Source organism: Pseudophryne corroboree, chromosome 9 (assembly GCF_028390025.1).
Source record: "Pseudophryne corroboree isolate aPseCor3 chromosome 9, aPseCor3.hap2, whole genome shotgun sequence".
Taxonomy (NCBI): domain Eukaryota; kingdom Metazoa; phylum Chordata; class Amphibia; order Anura; family Myobatrachidae; genus Pseudophryne; species Pseudophryne corroboree.
The window spans coordinates 1,669,291-1,687,517 of record NC_086452.1 but is presented as its reverse complement, the minus strand read 5'-3'; the positions used below and the strand labels follow the sequence as shown (position 1 = coordinate 1,687,517).

Below are 18,227 nucleotides of genomic sequence, written 5' to 3'. Positions count from 1 at the left end.
TTGCAAGGATTCTTCGCTGGGCGGAAAATCATGTGATAGCACTGTCAACAGTGTTCATTCCGGGAGTGGACAACTGGGAAGCAGACTTCCTCAGCAGACACGACCTCAACCCGGGGGAGTGGGGACTTCCCCCAGAAGTCTTCCACATGATTGTGAACCGTTGGGAAAAACCAAAGGTGGACATGATGGCGTCCCGCCTCAACAAAAAACTAGACAGGTATTGCGCCAGGTCAAGGGACCCTCAGGCAATAGCTGTGGACGCTCTGGTAACACCGTGGGTGTACCAGTCAGTGTATGTGTTCCCTCCTCTGCCTCTCATACCCAAGGTACTGAGAATCATAAGAAGGAGAGGAGTAAAGACTATACTCGTGGCTCCGGATTGGCCAAGAAGGACTTGGTACCCGGAACTTCAAGAGATGCTCACAGAGGACCCGTGGCCTCTACCTCTAAGAAAGGACCTGCTCCAGCAGGGACCCTGTCTGTTCCAAGACTTGCCGCGGCTGCGTTTGACGGCATGGCGTTTGAATGCCGGATCCTGAAGGAAAAAGGCATTCCGGATGAAGTCATCCCTACCCTGATCAAAGCCAGGAAGGATGTAACCATACAGCATTATCACCGTATTTGGCGTAAATATGTTGCGTGGTGCGAGGCCAGGAAGGCCCCTACAGAGAAATTTCAACTGGGTCGTTTCCTGCATTTCCTGCAAACAGGACTGTCTATGGGCCTAAAATTAGGGTCCATTAAGGTTCAAATTTCGGCCCTGTCGATTTTCTTCCAGAAAGAACTGGCTTCAGTTCCTGAAGTTCAGACGTTTGTCAAGGGGGTACTGCATATACAGCCTCCTTTTGTGCCTCCAGTGGCACCTTGGGATCTCAATGTAGTTTTGGGGTTCCTAAAATCACATTGGTTTGAACCACTCTCCACTGTGGACTTAAAATATCTCACTTGGAAAGTGGTAATGCTGTTAGCCCTGGCTTCAGCCAGGCGTGTCTCAGAATTGGCGGCTTTATCCTATAAAAGCCCTTACTTAATTTTTCATACGGACAGGGCAGAATTGAGGACTCGTCCTCAATTTCTCCCTAAGGTGGTTTCAGCGTTTCACTTGAACCAGCCTATTGTGGTACCTGCGGCTACTAGGGACTTGGAGGACTCCAAGTTGCTGGACGTAGTCAGGGCCCTGAAAATATATGTTTCCAGGACGGCTGGAGTCAGGAAATCTGACTCGCTGTTTATCCTGTATGCACCCAACAAGCTGGGTGCTCCTGCTTCTAAGCAGACTATTGCTCGTTGGATTTGTAGTACAATTCAGCTTGCACATTCTGTGGCAGGCCTGCCACAGCCAAAATCTGTAAAAGCCCATTCCACAAGGAAGGTGGGCTCATCTTGGGCGGCTGCCCGAGGGGTCTCGGCTTTACAACTTTGCCGAGCAGCTACTTGGTCAGGGGCAAACACGTTTGCTAAATTCTACAAATTTGATACCCTGGCTGAGGAGGACCTTGAGTTCTCTCATTCGGTGCTGCAGAGTCATCCGCACTCTCCCGCCCGTTTGGGAGCTTTGGTATAATCCCCATGGTCCTTACGGAGTTCCCAGCATCCACTAGGACGTCAGAGAAAATAAGAATTTACTTACCGATAATTCTATTTCTCGTAGTCCGTAGTGGATGCTGGGAGCCATCTTTTCAGAGGCTCCTCTGTTATCATGCTGTTAACTGGGTTCAGATCACAGGTTGTACGGTGTGATTGGTGTGGCTGGTATGAGTCTTACCCGGGATTCAAAATCCTTCCTTATTGTGTACGCTCGTCCGGGCACAGTATCCTAACTGAGGCTTGGAGGAGGGTCATAGGGGGAGGAGCCAGTGCACACCAGGTAGTCCTAAAGCTTTTACTTTTGTGCCCAGTCTCCTGCGGAGCCGCTATTCCCCATGGTCCTTACGGAGTTCCCAGCATCCACTACGGACTACGAGAAATAGAATTATCGGTAAGTAAATTCTTATTTTCAGCTCTCTGCTCTTTCGGTTTTCGTCCACTGTAAATTAGCCTGGCTGCCGGAAGTTCGGACTTTCTTGCAGTAGGTACTCTAACTGCAGCCTCCTTTTCGTTCTCCAGCGGCATCAGAGAACCTCATACTGGTTCTCACTTTTTTGCAGTCTCAGTTTTTTGAATTTCTTGAGTCGGAGGAGATGTTTTCTCTGACCTGGAAAGTGGTCCTTCTCCTGGTTCTGACTTCGGCCAGATGGGTGTCGAAGCTTGGGTCTCTCTATCTCCATTTCCCTCTTGTCGGCCTTCTTGCCTAATATTACATGAGGATACGGCTGACCTTTATACTCAGCTGTCGTTTCTTCCAGGGGGGTGTTGTCCGCTTTTTCACATAGCGCCGCCTTTTGTGTTTTCGGTCCTCTCGGCCGATTCACCTGTTTATGACCTTTGGATGTTGTCAGGGCGCTCCGACTCTCTGTACGGTGGACTTCGGCTGTTCGCCATTCTGTACGATGCTCCCGTCCTGGATGGCCGGGGTCCCAGCAGACGTTGGCCCGTTGGATACGTCTGACCGTCAGACAGGCTTATTTGGCGGTTGCTCATGAGCCTCCGTCTTCCCTTTTGGTGCACTCCACGCGTTCTGGGGGACCTTCGGGGCGGACGCCCCGGGGTTTCCGTGTCTACTTTATGGCGCTTGGTTGGGTCATCATACGTTTGTCCCGTTTGACATTTTTGCGACCTCTGGATCGCAGTTGGCCGAGCGATTTTGTAGGACACTCAGCTCTCTCCCTCTCGTCTTGGGAGCTCTGGGATGTCCCCATTGTATCTGCACTCCAGTGGCCCCTAGTGGATGAAGGAGAAATCAGGATTTTGGTACTTACCGATAAATCCCTTTCTCCGATTCCACAGGGGACACTGGACGCCCACCCAGCGCTGTTTCCTCCTACTTCACTTATCGGGTTGCATATCACTGTGTGACTGCGCGTATTGTTTATGTTCCCCTCTCACTATAGTTCCAGGTTTCCTGGGTGTTATCCTGTTTAGTTGGCTTAGCGAACCTCCTCTACTTTAACGTTGGTCTTTTCCAGCTCTCCTCGGGCACAGTTTTACCTAAGACTGGCTTGGAGGAGGGACATAGTAGGGGAGGAGCTAGTCACATGGTTATAAATTTAAAGTGCCAGCTCCCAGTTACTGCCTACTCTATCCCCATTGTATCTGCACTCCAGTGGCCCCTGTGGAATCGGAGAAAGGGATTTATCGGTAAGTACCAAAATCCTGATTTATGTAGTGTGTAATGGACGCTGCGGATCCCTTGTGGTGCCGTATAAATAAAGGATAATAAGATTTGTAGCTGTACAGCGTGTGACGAGATGCATCTAGTAGGGTAGGAGATCATTGGCTGTACTAAGTGTAGGATGAGAGATTCTCCGTCCTGGCCTATCGGTAACGTGTCTGAAGCTGCTGATTGGTTCTTCTACTGTAGATACTCGCCTTACAGAGGAATACAGTCGGGTACTGTGTGAAGGGTTTTTGGGATAAGTTTATGATTATGCAGTAATTGTGGTTTTCTTTGGTAGGGTCTTACACGCATGTCATTTCAACCATATACGCACAAGCAGCTGCAACAGATCATCACCTCTAGACTCAATCATGTCAAGGCATTTGATGACGACGCCATCCAGCTCGTTTCCAGAAAGGTGGGTGCTGAAACGCCATGAATCGGTGTTTTCCCTTCACTGCGGAGTGTGCTGTTCCTCCGAATATACAGGAAGCCTGTGAGGGGGATTCCCACTTCTCCACAGTGACATATGGAGCGCACAAAAATATATAAATTCCCCACTGACCAACAGTGGACGCTGCGGGGGGTCGGCAAGTAATCCACATTTGTGTCACATAACTACATCACGTTGATCAGTCATTAATCCCTTACTCTACAGATACATGATGGAGTCCAAGGGTAGGGCAGTATCTCCTGCATCCTGGCTTGCAGTAATTAAGGGGGGGGTCACCTCTTCCCACTGATATAGCCCCTTAGTACATACTGTCTGGTGATCACACATGGAATATGTGGGCACAAACATGTGGGGGTCCTGCTATGCACACTTAGTTATTTTCTGGTGATTATCAAACAGTATTGCATTGCAGGAATGCGCTACGGACCCTGGTACAACCTTAATTACACATGGACGCCTCTACATTTCAGATGGTGGAGCCCCTTTGTACCTATTATCTGGTGATCAGACCATTTCCAGTTGGGCTACCAATTATGTGGAATCTAAAGCCCAGATCTCCCCACCTTGTGTTTGCAGGAGTAGGCACAAAATCCAAACTAAACTTGTGTGAAGGTTTATTCCGCTACTCCCATCAGACCACGGCCTATAGGGGACAACTAGATTTCATTATACTTTCATGTCCAAGGAGTGGGCGCCATTTTGTGCCTACAGAAAGAGTAGCCTCTGTGATTTTATTATTTTATGTGTGCAGAGTTCTCTGTTGTTCTCCTGGCTTCTAGAGTGGGGTCTTCCGACCTCCAGTGTTAAGTGACCGGGTGCGTTTGGGGGTTGCTAGCCATGTATGACCAGATTGTGACAGAAACAGCACTATGGCCTCACCTCTCGCTGACATTGATATGTTTTGCTGCAGTCTCCGGCCCTGAGTGGTGTCCGGCTGGCCTGTCTTCTGATACCGAGGGGATGTTATTGGGGCCTTTCACTTCCATCTGGCCCCCTCTGTGAATAGCTGTACAGCAAACCTATGGGCCGTGCCAGGTCTGCTCTGCACCCAGAGGTGATCCTTTACCTGCTGCTTCATTCTCATTCTGCTTCGATTGTGTTCTGTAGTGTGTTTGCGTCTGAACGACGTTCCACTTCCAGATCAAAGGCTGCTGTGGAATCCATGCTATCCAAGTAAAAATACAGTGAGATTAAGTTTTATTTAAAAACACGTTGGCATAACGGTATAAACAGCATATAAGGGCATAGACCAGCACTGGCACATATTACAATAGGCATAATGTACCCTTCCTAGGTAAACACTGTGGATAACCAGTCCACTTATGGCTCGTTCCAAAGGCTGCTAATCCGTTACTGCCAAACTTCTGGGAAGCCCCTTCATGGGGTGTCTGGCTCAGTCCGTATATATGAAGGCACCATTATGGTAGTCCTCTAAGGGATTGTTGCCTGGATCCTGCGAATATACCAAAAACTGGGCATTCATATTAAGCCATATTAAGATGTACCGGTCACTGGCTAGTACAGTGTAGCATGAACCATCTCTGAGCATCCAATCCATGGCAGCATGAACTTACCTCTTACACATGGGCAGTAAGTTAGAACATATATAACCAGGGCACAGAGGGGGAGAAGTATGAAGCAGTGATAAGAGTGGAGACGTTGTCCACGACAACCAATCAGCATTGATGTAACTTATCAAGGGCATTCTATAACGTTATAGGTAGCAGGTATAAGACGGCACTTCTTAGAGGCTGCACATATAAGGCCAGTGTCCGATACAAGTAGGCCTCTCCATGTCTGGACAGTCTCAGTATGAGTGCAATCTTGGTAAGCCTCATTGAGGCCGTACGCAGGTATACTATGCTGAAATGAAACAACCTTATGGTAACACAGGCCCACAGCCTGACCAGAACCTCTGTAGATTGGTTCCTCGCACAATGATTATGCTCTGTCTGGTTGGAATGATCATCTCCGGTTCTCTTGCTCTCCTCTGGGCTGCAGCTTTTTAAGTCTACCAAGTGTGACAGGTGCCTCCCGTTCCGGAGTATCTCTCCTGGGACAGTGCTACACGGTCTGGCTCTGGTCTGCATAACGTCATCACTGACCTCACAGCCGGTGCGGCTGTTATTTACCTGTGAGGGAATACAAGGTGACAATAGCTACTTTCTGACTACACAATTGAGTCCATTTTCTAATCAACTTATAATTATTCAGTAAGCGCACCCTTGTAGCAGCTAATTATACAGTAAGCGCACTCTTGTAGCAGCTAATTATACAGTAAGCGCACTCTTGTAGCAGCTCATCATACAGTAAGCGCACTCTTGTAGCAGCTAATTATACAGTAAGCGACCCTTGTAGCAGCTAATTATACAGTAAGCACACTTGTAGCAGCTAATTATACAGTAAGCACTCTTGTAGCAGCTAATTATACAGTAAGCACACTCTTGTAGCAGCTAATTATACAGTAAGCACACTCTTGTAGCAGCTAATTATACAGTAAGCACACTCTTGTAGCAGCTAATTATACAGTAAGCGCACTCTTGTAGCAGCTAATTATACAGTAAGCGCACTCTTGTAGCAGCTAATTATACAGTAAGCACACTCTTGTAGCAGCTCATCATACAGTAAGCGCACTCTTGTAGCAGCTCATCATACAGTAAGCGCACTCTTGTAGCAGCTAATCATACAGTAAGCGCACTCTTGTAGCAGCTAATTATACAGTAAGCGCACTCTTGTGGCAGCTAATTATACAGTAAGCGCACTCTTAGCAGCTAATTATACAGTAAGCGCACTCTTAGCAGCTAATTATACAGTAAGCGCACTCTTATAGCAGCTAATCATACAGTAAGCGCACTCTTGTAGCAGCTAATTATACAGTAAGCACACTTAACAGCTAATTATACAGTAAGCACACTCTTGTGGCAGCTAATTATACAGTAAGCGCACTCTTAGCAGCTAATTATACAGTAAGCGACCCTTGTAGCAGCTAATTATACAGTAAGCGCACTCTTGTAGCAGCTAGTTATACAGTAAGCGCACTCTTGTAGCAGCTAATCATACAGTAAGCGCACTCTTGTAGCAGCTAATTATACAGTAAGCGCACTCTTGTAGCAGCTAATTATACAGTAAGCACACTTAACAGCTAATTATACAGTAAGCGCACTCTTGTGGCAGCTAATTATACAGTAAGCGCACTCTTCTAGCAGCTAATTATACAGTAAGCACACTCTTAGCAGCTAATTATACAGTAAGCGACCCTTGTAGCAGCTAATTATACAGTAGGCACACTCTTCTAGCAGCTAATTATACAGTAAGCGCAATCTTGTAGCAGCTAATCATACAGTAAGCGCACTCTTGTAGCAGCTAATTATACAGTAAGCACACTCTTGTAGCAGCTAATTATACAGTAAGCGACCCTTGTAGCTGCTAATTATACAGTAAGCGCACTCTTGTAGCAGCTAATTATACGGTAAGCGCACTCTTCTAGCAGCTAATTATACAGTAAGCGCACTCTTATGGCAGCTAATTATACAGTAAGTGCACTCTTCTAGCAGCTAATTATACAGTAAGCGCACTCTTAGCAGCTAATTATACAGTAAGCGACCCTTGTAGCAGCTAATTATACAGTAAGCGCACTCTTGTAGCAGCTAATTATACAGTAAGCGCACTCTTGTAGCAGCTCATCATACAGTAAGCGCACTCTTGTAGCAGCTAATTATACAGTAAGCGCACTCTTGTGGCAGCTAATTATACAGTAAGCGCACTCTTCTAGCAGCTAATTATACAGTAAGCGCACTTAACAGCTAATTATACAGTAAGCACACTCTTGTGGCAGCTAATTATACAGTAAGCGCACTCTTCTAGCAGCTAATTATACCGTAAGCACACTCTTAGCAGCTAATTATACAGTAAGCGACCCTTGTAGCAGCTAATTATACAGTAAGCACACTCTTGTAGCAGCTAATTATACAGTAAGCACACTCTTGTAGCAGCTAATTATACGGTAAGCGCACTCTTGTAGCAGCTAATTATACAGTAAGCGCACTCTTCTAGCAGCTAATTATACAGTAAGCGCACTCTTATGGCAGCTAATTATACAGTAAGTGCACTCTTCTAGCAGCTAATTATACAGTAAGCGTACTCTTAGCAGCTAATTATACAGTAAGCGACCCTTGTAGCAGCTAATTATACAGTAAGCGCACTCTTGTAGCAGCTCATCATACAGTAAGCGCACTCTTGTAGCAGCTAATTATACAGTAAGCGCACTCTTGTGGCAGCTAATTATACAGTAAGCGCACTCTTCTAGCAGCTAATTATACAGTAAGCGCACTCTTAGCAGCTAATTATACAGTAAGCGACCCTTGTAGCAGCTAATTATACAGTAAGCGCACTCTTGTAGCAGCTAATTATACAGTAAGCGCACTCTTGTAGCAGCTAATCATACAGTAAGCGCACTCTTGTAGCAGCTAATTATACAGTAAGCGCACTCTTGTGGCAGCTAATTATACAGTAAGCGCACTCTTCTAGCAGCTAATTATACAGTAAGCACACACTTAGCAGCTAATTATACAGTAAGCGACCCTTGTAGCAGCTAATTATACAGTAAGCACACTCTTGTAGCAGCTAATTATACAGTAAGCGCACTCTTGTAGCAGCTAATCATACAGTAAGCGCACTCTTGTAGCAGCTAATTATACAGTAAGCGCACTCTTGTAGCAGCTAATTATACAGTAAGCGACCCTTGTAGCAGCTAATTATACAGTAAGCGCACTCTTGTAGCAGCTAATCATACAGTAAGCGCACTCTTGTAGCAGCTAATTATACAGTAAGCGACCCTTGTAGCAGCTAATTATACAGTAAGCGCACTCTTGTAGCAGCTAATTATACGGTAAGCGCACTCTTCTAGCAGCTAATTATACAGTAAGCGCACTCTTATGGCAGCTAATTATACAGTAAGCGCACTCTTATAGCAGCTAATTATACAGTAAGCGCACTCTTAGCAGCTATTTGTACCGTAAGCGCACTCTTAGCAGCTAATTATACAGTAAGCACACTCTTGTAGCAGCTAATTATACAGTAAGTGCACTCTTAGCAGCTAATTATACAGTAAACTACCCTTGTAGTAGTTAATTATATAGTAAGCGCACTCTTGTAGCAGCTAATTATACAGTAAGCACACTCTTGTAGCAGCTAATTATACAGTAAGCGACCCTTGAAGCAGCTAATTATACGGTAAGCGCACTCTTGTAGCAGCTAATTATACGGTAAGCGCACTCTTCTAGCAGCTAGTTATACAGTAAGTGCACTCTTCTAGCAGCTAATTATACAGTAAGCGCACTCTTAGCAGCTATTTGTACCGTAAGCGCACTCTTAGCAGCTAATTATACAGTAAGCACACTCTTGTAGCAGCTAATTATACAGTAAGCGCACCCTTGTGGCAGCTAATTATACAGTAAGCGCACTCTTTTAGCAGCTAATTATACAGTAAGCGCACTCTTAGCTAATTATACAGTAAGCGCACTCTTAGCAGCTAATTATACAGTATGCGCACTCTTAGCAGCTAATTATACAGTAAGCGCACTCTTAGCAGCTAATTATACAGTAAGCACACTCTTGTAGCAGCTAATTATACAGTAAGCGCACTCTTGTGGCAGCTTATTATACAGTAAGCGCACTCTTGTAGCAGCTAATTATACAGTAAGCGCACTCTTGTAGCAGCTAATTATACAGTAAGCACACTTAACAGCTAATTATACAGTAAGCGCACTCTTGTAGCAGCTAATTATACAGTAAGCGCACTCTTGTGGCAGCTAATTATACAGTAAGCGCACTCTTCTAGCAGCTAATTATACAGTAAGCGCACTCTTAGCAGCTAATTATACAGTAAGCACACTCTTGTAGCAACTAATTATACGGTAAGCGCGCTCTTCTAGCAGCTATATACAGTAAGTGCACTCTTCTAGCAGCTAATTATACAGTAAGCGCACTCTTCTAGCCGCTAATTATACAGTAAGCGCACTCTTAGCAGCTAATTATACAGTATGCGCACTCTTAGCAGCTAATTATACAGTAAGCGCACTCTTAGCAGCTAATTATACAGTAAGCACACTCTTGTAGCAGCTAATTATACAGTAAGCGCACTCTTGTAGCAGCTAATTATACAGTAAGCGCACTCTTGTAGCAGCTAATTGTACAGTAAGCACACTCTTGTAGCAGCTAATTATACAGTAAGCGCACCCTTGCAGCAGCTAATTATACAGTAAGCGCACTCTTGTGGCAGCTAATTATACAGTAAGCGCACTCTTAGCAGCTAACTGTACAGTAAGCGCACTCTTAGAAGCTAACTGTACAGTAAGCGCACTCTTGTGGCAGCTAATTATACAGTAAGCGCACTCTTGTAGCAGCTAATTATACAGTAAGCGCACTCTTAGCAGCTAATTATACAGTAAGAGTACCCTTGTAGCCTCTAATTATACAGTAAGCGCACTCTTAGCAGCTAATTATACAGTAAGCGCACCCTTGTAGCAGCTAATTATACAGTAAGCGCACCCTTAGCAGCTAATTATACAGTAAGAGTACCCTTGTAGCCTCTAATTATACAGTAAGCGCACTCTTAGCAGCTAATTATACAGTAAGCGCACCCTTGTAGCAGCTAACTATACAGTAAGCGCACCCTTAGCAGCTAATTATACAGTAAGCGCACTCTTTTAGCAGGTCATTATACAGTAAGAATACCCTTGTAGCCTCTAATTATACAGTAATTGCACTCTTAGCAGCTAATTCTACAGTAAGCACACCCTAGTAGCAGCTAATTATACAGTAAGCGCACTCCTAGCAGCTAATTATACAGTAAGCGCACTGTTGTAGCAGTTAATTATACAGTAAGCGCACTCTTGTAGCAGCTAGTTATACAGTAAGCGCACTCTTGTAGCAGCTAATTATACAGTAAGCGCACTCTTGTAGCAGCTAATTATACAGTAAGCGCACTCTTGTAGCAGCTAATTATACAGTAAGCACACTCTTGTAGCAGCTAATTATACAGTAAGCACACTCTTGTGGCAGCTAATTATACAGTAAGCACACTCTTGTGGCAGCTAGTTATACAGTAAGCACACTCTTGTAGCAGCTAGTTATACAGTAAGCGCACTCTTGTAGCAGCTAGTTATACAGTAAGCGCACTCTTGTAGCAGCTAGTTATACAGTAAGCGCACTCTTGTAGCAGCTAATTATACAGTAAGCGCACTCTTGTAGCAGCTAATTATACAGTAAGCACACTCTTGTAGCAGCTAATTATACAGTAAGCACACTCTTGTGGCAGCTAATTATACAGTAAGCACACTCTTGTGGCAGCTAATTATACAGTAAGCACGCTCTTGTGGCAGCTAATTATACAGTAAGCACACTCTTGTAGCAGCTCGTTTGACAGTAAGCGCACTCTTGTAGCAGCTCGTTTGACAGTAAGCACACTTGTAGCAGCTAGTTATACAGTAAGCGCACCCTTGTGGCAGCTAATTATACAGTAAGCGCACTCTTGTAGCAGCTAGTTATACAGTAAGCGCACCCTTGTGGCAGCTAATTATACAGTAAGCACACTCTAGTAGCAGCTAGTTATACAGTAAGCGCACTCTTGTCGCAGCTAATTATACAGTAAGCGCACACCCCCCCCCCCCCCCCCCCCACACACACACACACACACACACACATCTGCGCATGCTGGCAGCTATTCACTTGTTCCCCCCTCTCGCACCCATGGCTCCTACCGGCAGCTATTCACTTGTTCCCCCCTCTCGTACCCATGGCTCCTACCGGCAGCTATTCACTTGTCGTCTTCCCACACACGGCTCCTACCGGCAGCTATTCACATGTCGTCTTCCCACACACGGTTCCTACCGGCAGCTATTCACATGTCGTCCTCCCACACATGGCTCCTACCGGCAGCTATTCACTTGTCGTCCTCCCACACCCATGGCTCCTACCGGCAGCTATTCTCTTGTTGTCCTCCCACACCCATGGCTCCTACCGGCAGCTATTCACTTGTCGTCTTCCCACACACGGCTCCTACCGGCAGCTATTCACTTGTCGTCCTCCCACACCCATGGCTCCTACCGGCAGCCATTCACATGTCGTCTTCCCACACACGGTTCCTACCGGCAGCTATTCACATGTCGTCCTCCCACACCCATGGCTTACATGTTGTCCTCCCACACCCATGGCTCCTACCGGCAGCCATTCACATGTCGTCTTCCCACACACGGTTCCTACCGGCAGCTATTCACATGTCGTCCTCCCACACCCATGGCTTACATGTTGTCCTCCCACACCCATGGCTCCTACCGGCAGCTATTCACATGTCGTCCTCCCACACCCATGGCTTACATGTTGTCCTCCCACACCCATGGCTCCTACAGCAGCTATTCACTTGTTCCCCCATCTCGCACACACGGCTCCTACCGGCAGCTATTCACTTGTCGTCCTCCCACACCCATGGCTCCTACCGGCAGCTATTCACATGTCGTCCTCCCACACCCATGGCTCCTACCGGCAGCTATTCACATGTCGTCCTCCCACACCCATGGCTCCTACTAGCAGCTATTCACTTGTCGTCCTCCCACACCCATGGCTCCTACCGGCAGCTATTCTCTTCTTGTCCTCCCACACCCATGGCTCCTACCGGCAGCTATTCACTTGTCGTCTTCCCACACACGGCTCCTACCGGCAGCTATTCACTTGTCGTCCTCCCACACCCATGGCTCCTACCGGCAGCTATTCACATGTCGTCTTCCCACACACGGTTCCTACCGGCAGCTATTCACATGTCGTCCTCCCACACCCATGGCTCCTACCGGCAGCTATTCACTTGTCGTCCTCCCACACCCATGGCTTACATGTTGTCCTCCCACACCTATGGCTCCTACAGCAGCTATTCACTTGTTCCCCCCTCTCGCACACACGGCTCCTACCGGCAGCTATTCACTTGTCGTCCTCCCACACCCATGGCTCCTACCGGCAGCTATTCACATGTCGTCCTCCCACACCCATGGCTCCTACCGGCAGCTATTCACATGTCGTCCTCCCACACCCATGGCTCCTACCGGCAGCTATTCACATGTCGTCCTCCCACACCCATGGCTCCTACTAGCAGCTATTCACTTGTCGTCCTCCCACACCCATGGCTCCTACCGGCAGCTATTCTCTTGTTGTCCTCCCACACCCATGGCTCCTACCGGCAGCTATTCACTTGTCGTCTTCCCACACACGGCTCCTACCGGCAGCTATTCACTTGTCGTCCTTCCACACCCATGGCTCCTACCGGCAGCTATTCACATGTCGTCTTCCCACACACGGTTCCTACCGGCAGCTATTCACATGTCGTCCTCCCACACCCATGGCTCCTACCGGCAGCTATTCTCTTGTCGTCCTCCCACACCCATGGCTCCTACCGGCAGCTATTCTCTTGTCGTCCTCCCACACCCATGGCTCCTACCGGCAGCTATTCTCTTGTCGTCCTCCCACACCCATGGCTCCTACCGGCAGCTATTCTCTTGTCGTCCTCCCACACCCATGGCTCCTACCGGCAGCTAATCTCTTGTCGTCCTCCCACACCCATGGCTCCTACCGGCAGGTCTTCAGTTGTTTCACAGTAACATTATTTCAGCTCGCTGCCCCCGTACACAATATTTGAGGAGAGCTGCTCTGGACACACTCACACACTCTCTCTCTCTCTCTCTCTCTCTTTCTATAAATATATACATATACAAAAGGGGGGTTACCTCAGGTGCGCTAATGGTATACTAATAATTTCATAATATAGATAGATTTCCTAAATGTACATGAAAGGTAACATATAAACCTGCCCATTGTATCAGCTCACACCCGTAACATCACATCCCGTTGTCGTGTTCCCTTTCATGTACATTTAGGAGAACTATCTATATTGTATTTTATGACATTATATATATATATATATATATATGTATTTCTCTAACGTCCTAGTGGATGCTGGGGACTCCGTAAGGACCATGGGGAATAGACGGGCTCCGCAGGAGACAGGGCACTCTAAGAAAGAATTAGGACTACTGGTGTGCACTGGCTCCTCCCTCTATGCCCCTCCTCCAGACCTCAGTTAGAATCTGTGCCCGGATGGAGCTGGGTGCATTTTAGTGAGCTCTCCTGAGCTTGCTAATAAGAAAGTATTTTGTTAGGTTTTTTTATTTTCAGAGAGCTTCTGCTGGCAACAGACTCTCTGCTACGTGGGACTGAGGGGAGAGAAGCAAACCTACTAACTGCGGATAGGTTGCGCTTCTTAGGCTACTGGACACCATTAGCTCCAGAGGGATCGAACACAGGAACTTAACCTTGGTCGTCCGTTCCCGGAGCCGCGCCGCCGTCCCCCTCGCAGAGCCAGAAGACAAGCCGGCGGGTGAAGCAAGAAGACGTCAAAATCGGCTGCAGAAGACTCCTGTCTTCATATGAGGTAGCGCACAGCACTGCAGCTGTGCGCCATTGCTTCCACATTACACCCACACACTCCGGTCACTGTAGGGTGCAGGGCGCAGGGGGGGCGCCCTGGGCAGCAATTGTGTACCTCCTGGCAAAATAGGGCATATATACAGCTGGGCACTGTATATATGCATGAGCCCCCGCCATTATTTTTACACAAAATCGCGGGACAGAAGCCCGCCACTGAGGGGCCGGGGCTTCTTCCTCAGCACTCACCAGCGCCATTTTCTCTCCACAGCTCCGCTGAGAGGAAGCTCCCCAGCCTCTCCCCTGCAGATAGAAAGAGGGTAAAAAAAGAGGGGGGGGCACATAAATTTAGCGCAAAAAATCACAAATACACCAGCTACTGGGTAAACACTAAGTTACTGTGTAATTCCTGGGTCATATAGCGCTGGGGTGTGTGCTGACATACTCTCTCTCTGTCTCTCCAAAGGGCCTTGTGGGGGAACTGTCTTCAAATAGAGCATCCCCTGTGTGTGTGGTGTGTCGGTACATGTGTGTCGACATGTCTGAGGTAAAAGGCTCCCCTAAGGAGGAGATGGAGCAAATGTGTGTGTGAAAGGGTGTCTCCGTCGACAACGCCGACACCTGTTTGGATATGTGTAAGTGCTAAGGTGAATTTATGGCACAAAAGATTAGAGAACAGACAGGAAATCTACCCATGTCTGTCCCTATGGCACAGAGACCTTCAGAGTCTCACAATGATCACTATCCAAAATAATAGACACTGTTATCGACACGGAGTTTGACTCCAGTGTCGACTACGATAATGCAAAGTTACAGCCAAGATGGCTGAAAGGTATTCAATATATGATTATTGTAATAAAAGATGATTTGCATATCACTGATGACTCATCTGTCCCTGACACAAGGGTACACCTGTTAAGGGGAAGAAAGCTGAGGTAAATTTCCCTCCTCTCATGATGAAAAAGAGCGGGAATCTCCAGACAAGAGACTGCAGTTTCCCACAAAGAATTCTCAGGCAGTATCCTTTCCCCACTAGGGCCAGGATGCGATGGGAATCTTCCCCTAGGGTGTCACGTTTGCCCAAAAGGTAGACCTGACGTAACAGCTATTCTCAGGGATCCTGCAGATAGCATGCACATTCTGGTACACTACTCAGACCGGCGATTGTGTCGGCATGGGTTTATAGCGCTGTGGCGGCGTGGACAGGTACCTTATCAGCAGAAATTGAGACCTAGTATGTGTGTATATATATATATATATATATATATATATTAAAGATGCTGTCTTAAGAGATATATATAATCAAACATGCCCAAAGAGACATGAGTATACTGGGTCCTAGAGTCAAAGCTATGTCGATTTCTGCTTGACGTGTCCTGTAGAATATGCAATGGACAGATGATGCCAACTTAAGTGGCATATGGAAGGCTGAGGATTGTGTGGAGAAGGGTTCTCGGACCTGGTCTCCACAGCTATAGCTGGTAATTCTGATATTTTGCCTTATATTCCTGCACAGCCTAGGAAAGCACGACATTATCAAATGCAGCCTTTCGAATAAAGAAACAAGAAAGTCCGAGGTGCGTCCTTTCTTGCCAGAGGAAAGAAGCTGCACAACACAGCTAGTTCCCAGGAACAGAAATCCTCCCCGGACTCTATGAAAATCCACCGCATGTCGCTGGGGCTCCACAGGCGGAGCTAGGGCCGGTGGGGGCACGCTTTCGTAAGTTCAGCCACAAGTGGGTTCACTCCCTGTTAGATCCCTGGGCAATAGATATTGTGTCTCAGGGATATAAGCTGGACTTTGAGAAGATGCCTCCTCACTGACGGCCCTGCCGGCTTCCCCCCACGAGAGGGAAACAGGGTTAACTGCAATTCACAAATTGTATCTTTAACAGGTGGTGGTCAAGGTTCCCCTCCTTCAACAAGGAGGGGGTTATTATTCGACCATGTTGTAATCCCGAAACCAGACGGTTCGGTCAGACCCATATTGAATTTAAAATCCCTGAACATATACCTATATACCTATATATACCATATATGGTGTCTCGGGGCAAAAAGGAGGTATACCTTCATGTCCCCATTAATCCACCTCATCAGGCGTACCTCAGAATTGCGGTACGGGATTGTCATTACCAATTTCAGACGTTGCCGTTTGGTCTCTCCACGGCCCCGAGAATAATCACCAAGGTAATGGCGGAAATGATGGTGCTCCTGCGGAAGCAAGGTGTCACTATTATCACGTGCTTGGTCGATCTCCTCATAAAAGCAAGATCAAGAGAGCAGTTGCTGAACAGCGTATCACCTTCTCTGGAAGTGTAACGGCAACACGGCTGGATTCTATTTATTCCAAAGTCGCAGTTCGTTCCTACAGCTCATCTGCCTCTCCTAGGCACGATCCTAGACACAGACCAGAAAAGGGTTTATCTCCCGATAGAGAGAGCTCAGGAGCTCGTGACACTGGTCAGAAATCTATTAAAACCAAAACAGGTGTCAGTGCATCACTGCACTCGAGTCCTGGGAACGATGGTGGCATGATACGAGGCCATTCCTTTCGGCAGGTTCCATGCGAGGACCTTCCAATGGGACGTACTGGACAAGTGGTCCGGATCACATCTTCAGATGCATCGGTTAATCACCCTATCCCCCAGGGCCAGGGTGTCTCTTCTGTGGTGGCTGCAGAGTGCTCACCTTCTCGAAGGTCGCAGATTCGGCATTCAGGACTGGGTCCTGGTGACCACGGATGCAAGCCTCCGAGGGTGGGGGGCAGTCACACAGGGAAGAAAGTTCCAAGGGCGGTGGTCAAGTCAGGAGACTTGCATTCACATCAATATCCTGGAATTAAGGGCCATATGCAACGCCCTAAGTCAAGCGGAGATCCTGCTTCGCGACAAATCGGTGCTGATTCAGTCAGACAACATCACAGCAGTGGCTCATGTGAACTGCCAAGGCGGCACAAGGAGCAGAGTGGCGATGGCGGAAGCCACCAGAATTCTTCGCTGGGCGGAGAATCACGTAAGAGCACTGTCAGCAGTGTTCATTCTGGGAGTGGACAACTGGGAAGCAGACTTCCTCAGCTGGCACGACCTCCACACGGGAGAGTGGGGACTTCATCAAGAAGTCTTCACGCAGATTGCAAGGCGGTGGGAACTGCCACAGATGGACATGATGGCATCCCGCCTCAACAAAAAGCTACAGAGATATTGCGCCAGGTCAAGAGACCCTCAGGCGATTGCTGTAGACGCATTAGTGACACCGTGGGTGTTCCAGTCGGTTTATGTATTTCCTCCTCTTCCTCTCATAACAAAGGTGCTGTGAATCATAGGAAAAGGAGGAGTGAGAACAATACTCATTGTTGCGGATTGGCCAAGAAGGACTTGGTATCCAGATCTGCAAGAAATGCTCACAGAGGACCCATGGCCTCTGCCTCTCAGACAGGACTTGTTGCAGCAGGGGCCCTGTCTGTTCCAAGACTTACCGCGGCTGCGTTTGTTGGCATGGCGGTTGAACGCCGGATCCTGGCAGAAAAAGGCATTCCGGATGAGGTCATTCCTACGCTGATAGAGGCTAGGAAGGAGGTGACGGCTAAACATTATCACCGTGTATGGCGGGGGGAAAAAAAATGTTGCTTGGTGTGAGGCCAGGAATGCCCCTACGGAGGAATTCCAGCTGGGCCGTTTCCTTCACTTCCTACAGTCGGGAGTGACATTGGGCCTGAAATTGGGTTCCATTAGGGTCCAGATTTCGGCCCTATCCATTTTCTTTCAAAAAGAACTGACTTCTCTTCCTGAAGTCCAGACGTTGTATAGGGAGTCCTGCATATTCAGCCCCCTTTTGTGCCACCAGTGGCACCTTGGGATCTTAACGTGGTGTTGAGTTTCCTGAAATCTCACTGGTTTGAGCCACTTAAGACCGTGGAGTTAAAATATCTCACGTGGAAAGTGGTCATGCTATTGGCCTTAGCTTCGGCTAGGCGTGTGTCAGAATTGGCGGCTTTGTCATGTAAAAGCCCCTATCTGGTTTTCCATATGGACAGGGCAGGATTACGGACTC

At 47.5% G+C, this 18,227-nt stretch overlaps 1 protein-coding gene across 3 annotated transcripts in view; it reads left to right on the top strand.

Moving 5' to 3' along the window:
• The window catches only part of ORC1 (origin recognition complex subunit 1), a 384,523-nt gene that overhangs the window by 291,332 nt on the left and 74,964 nt on the right, over positions 1-18,227 (top strand). For all 3 annotated transcript variants that reach the window (XM_063938885.1, XM_063938884.1, XM_063938886.1), the window contains exon 15: positions 3,555-3,674. In XM_063938885.1, the coding sequence (XP_063794955.1) occupies positions 3,555-3,674 (120 nt within the window). The remainder of the gene's footprint in view (positions 1-3,554; positions 3,675-18,227) is intronic.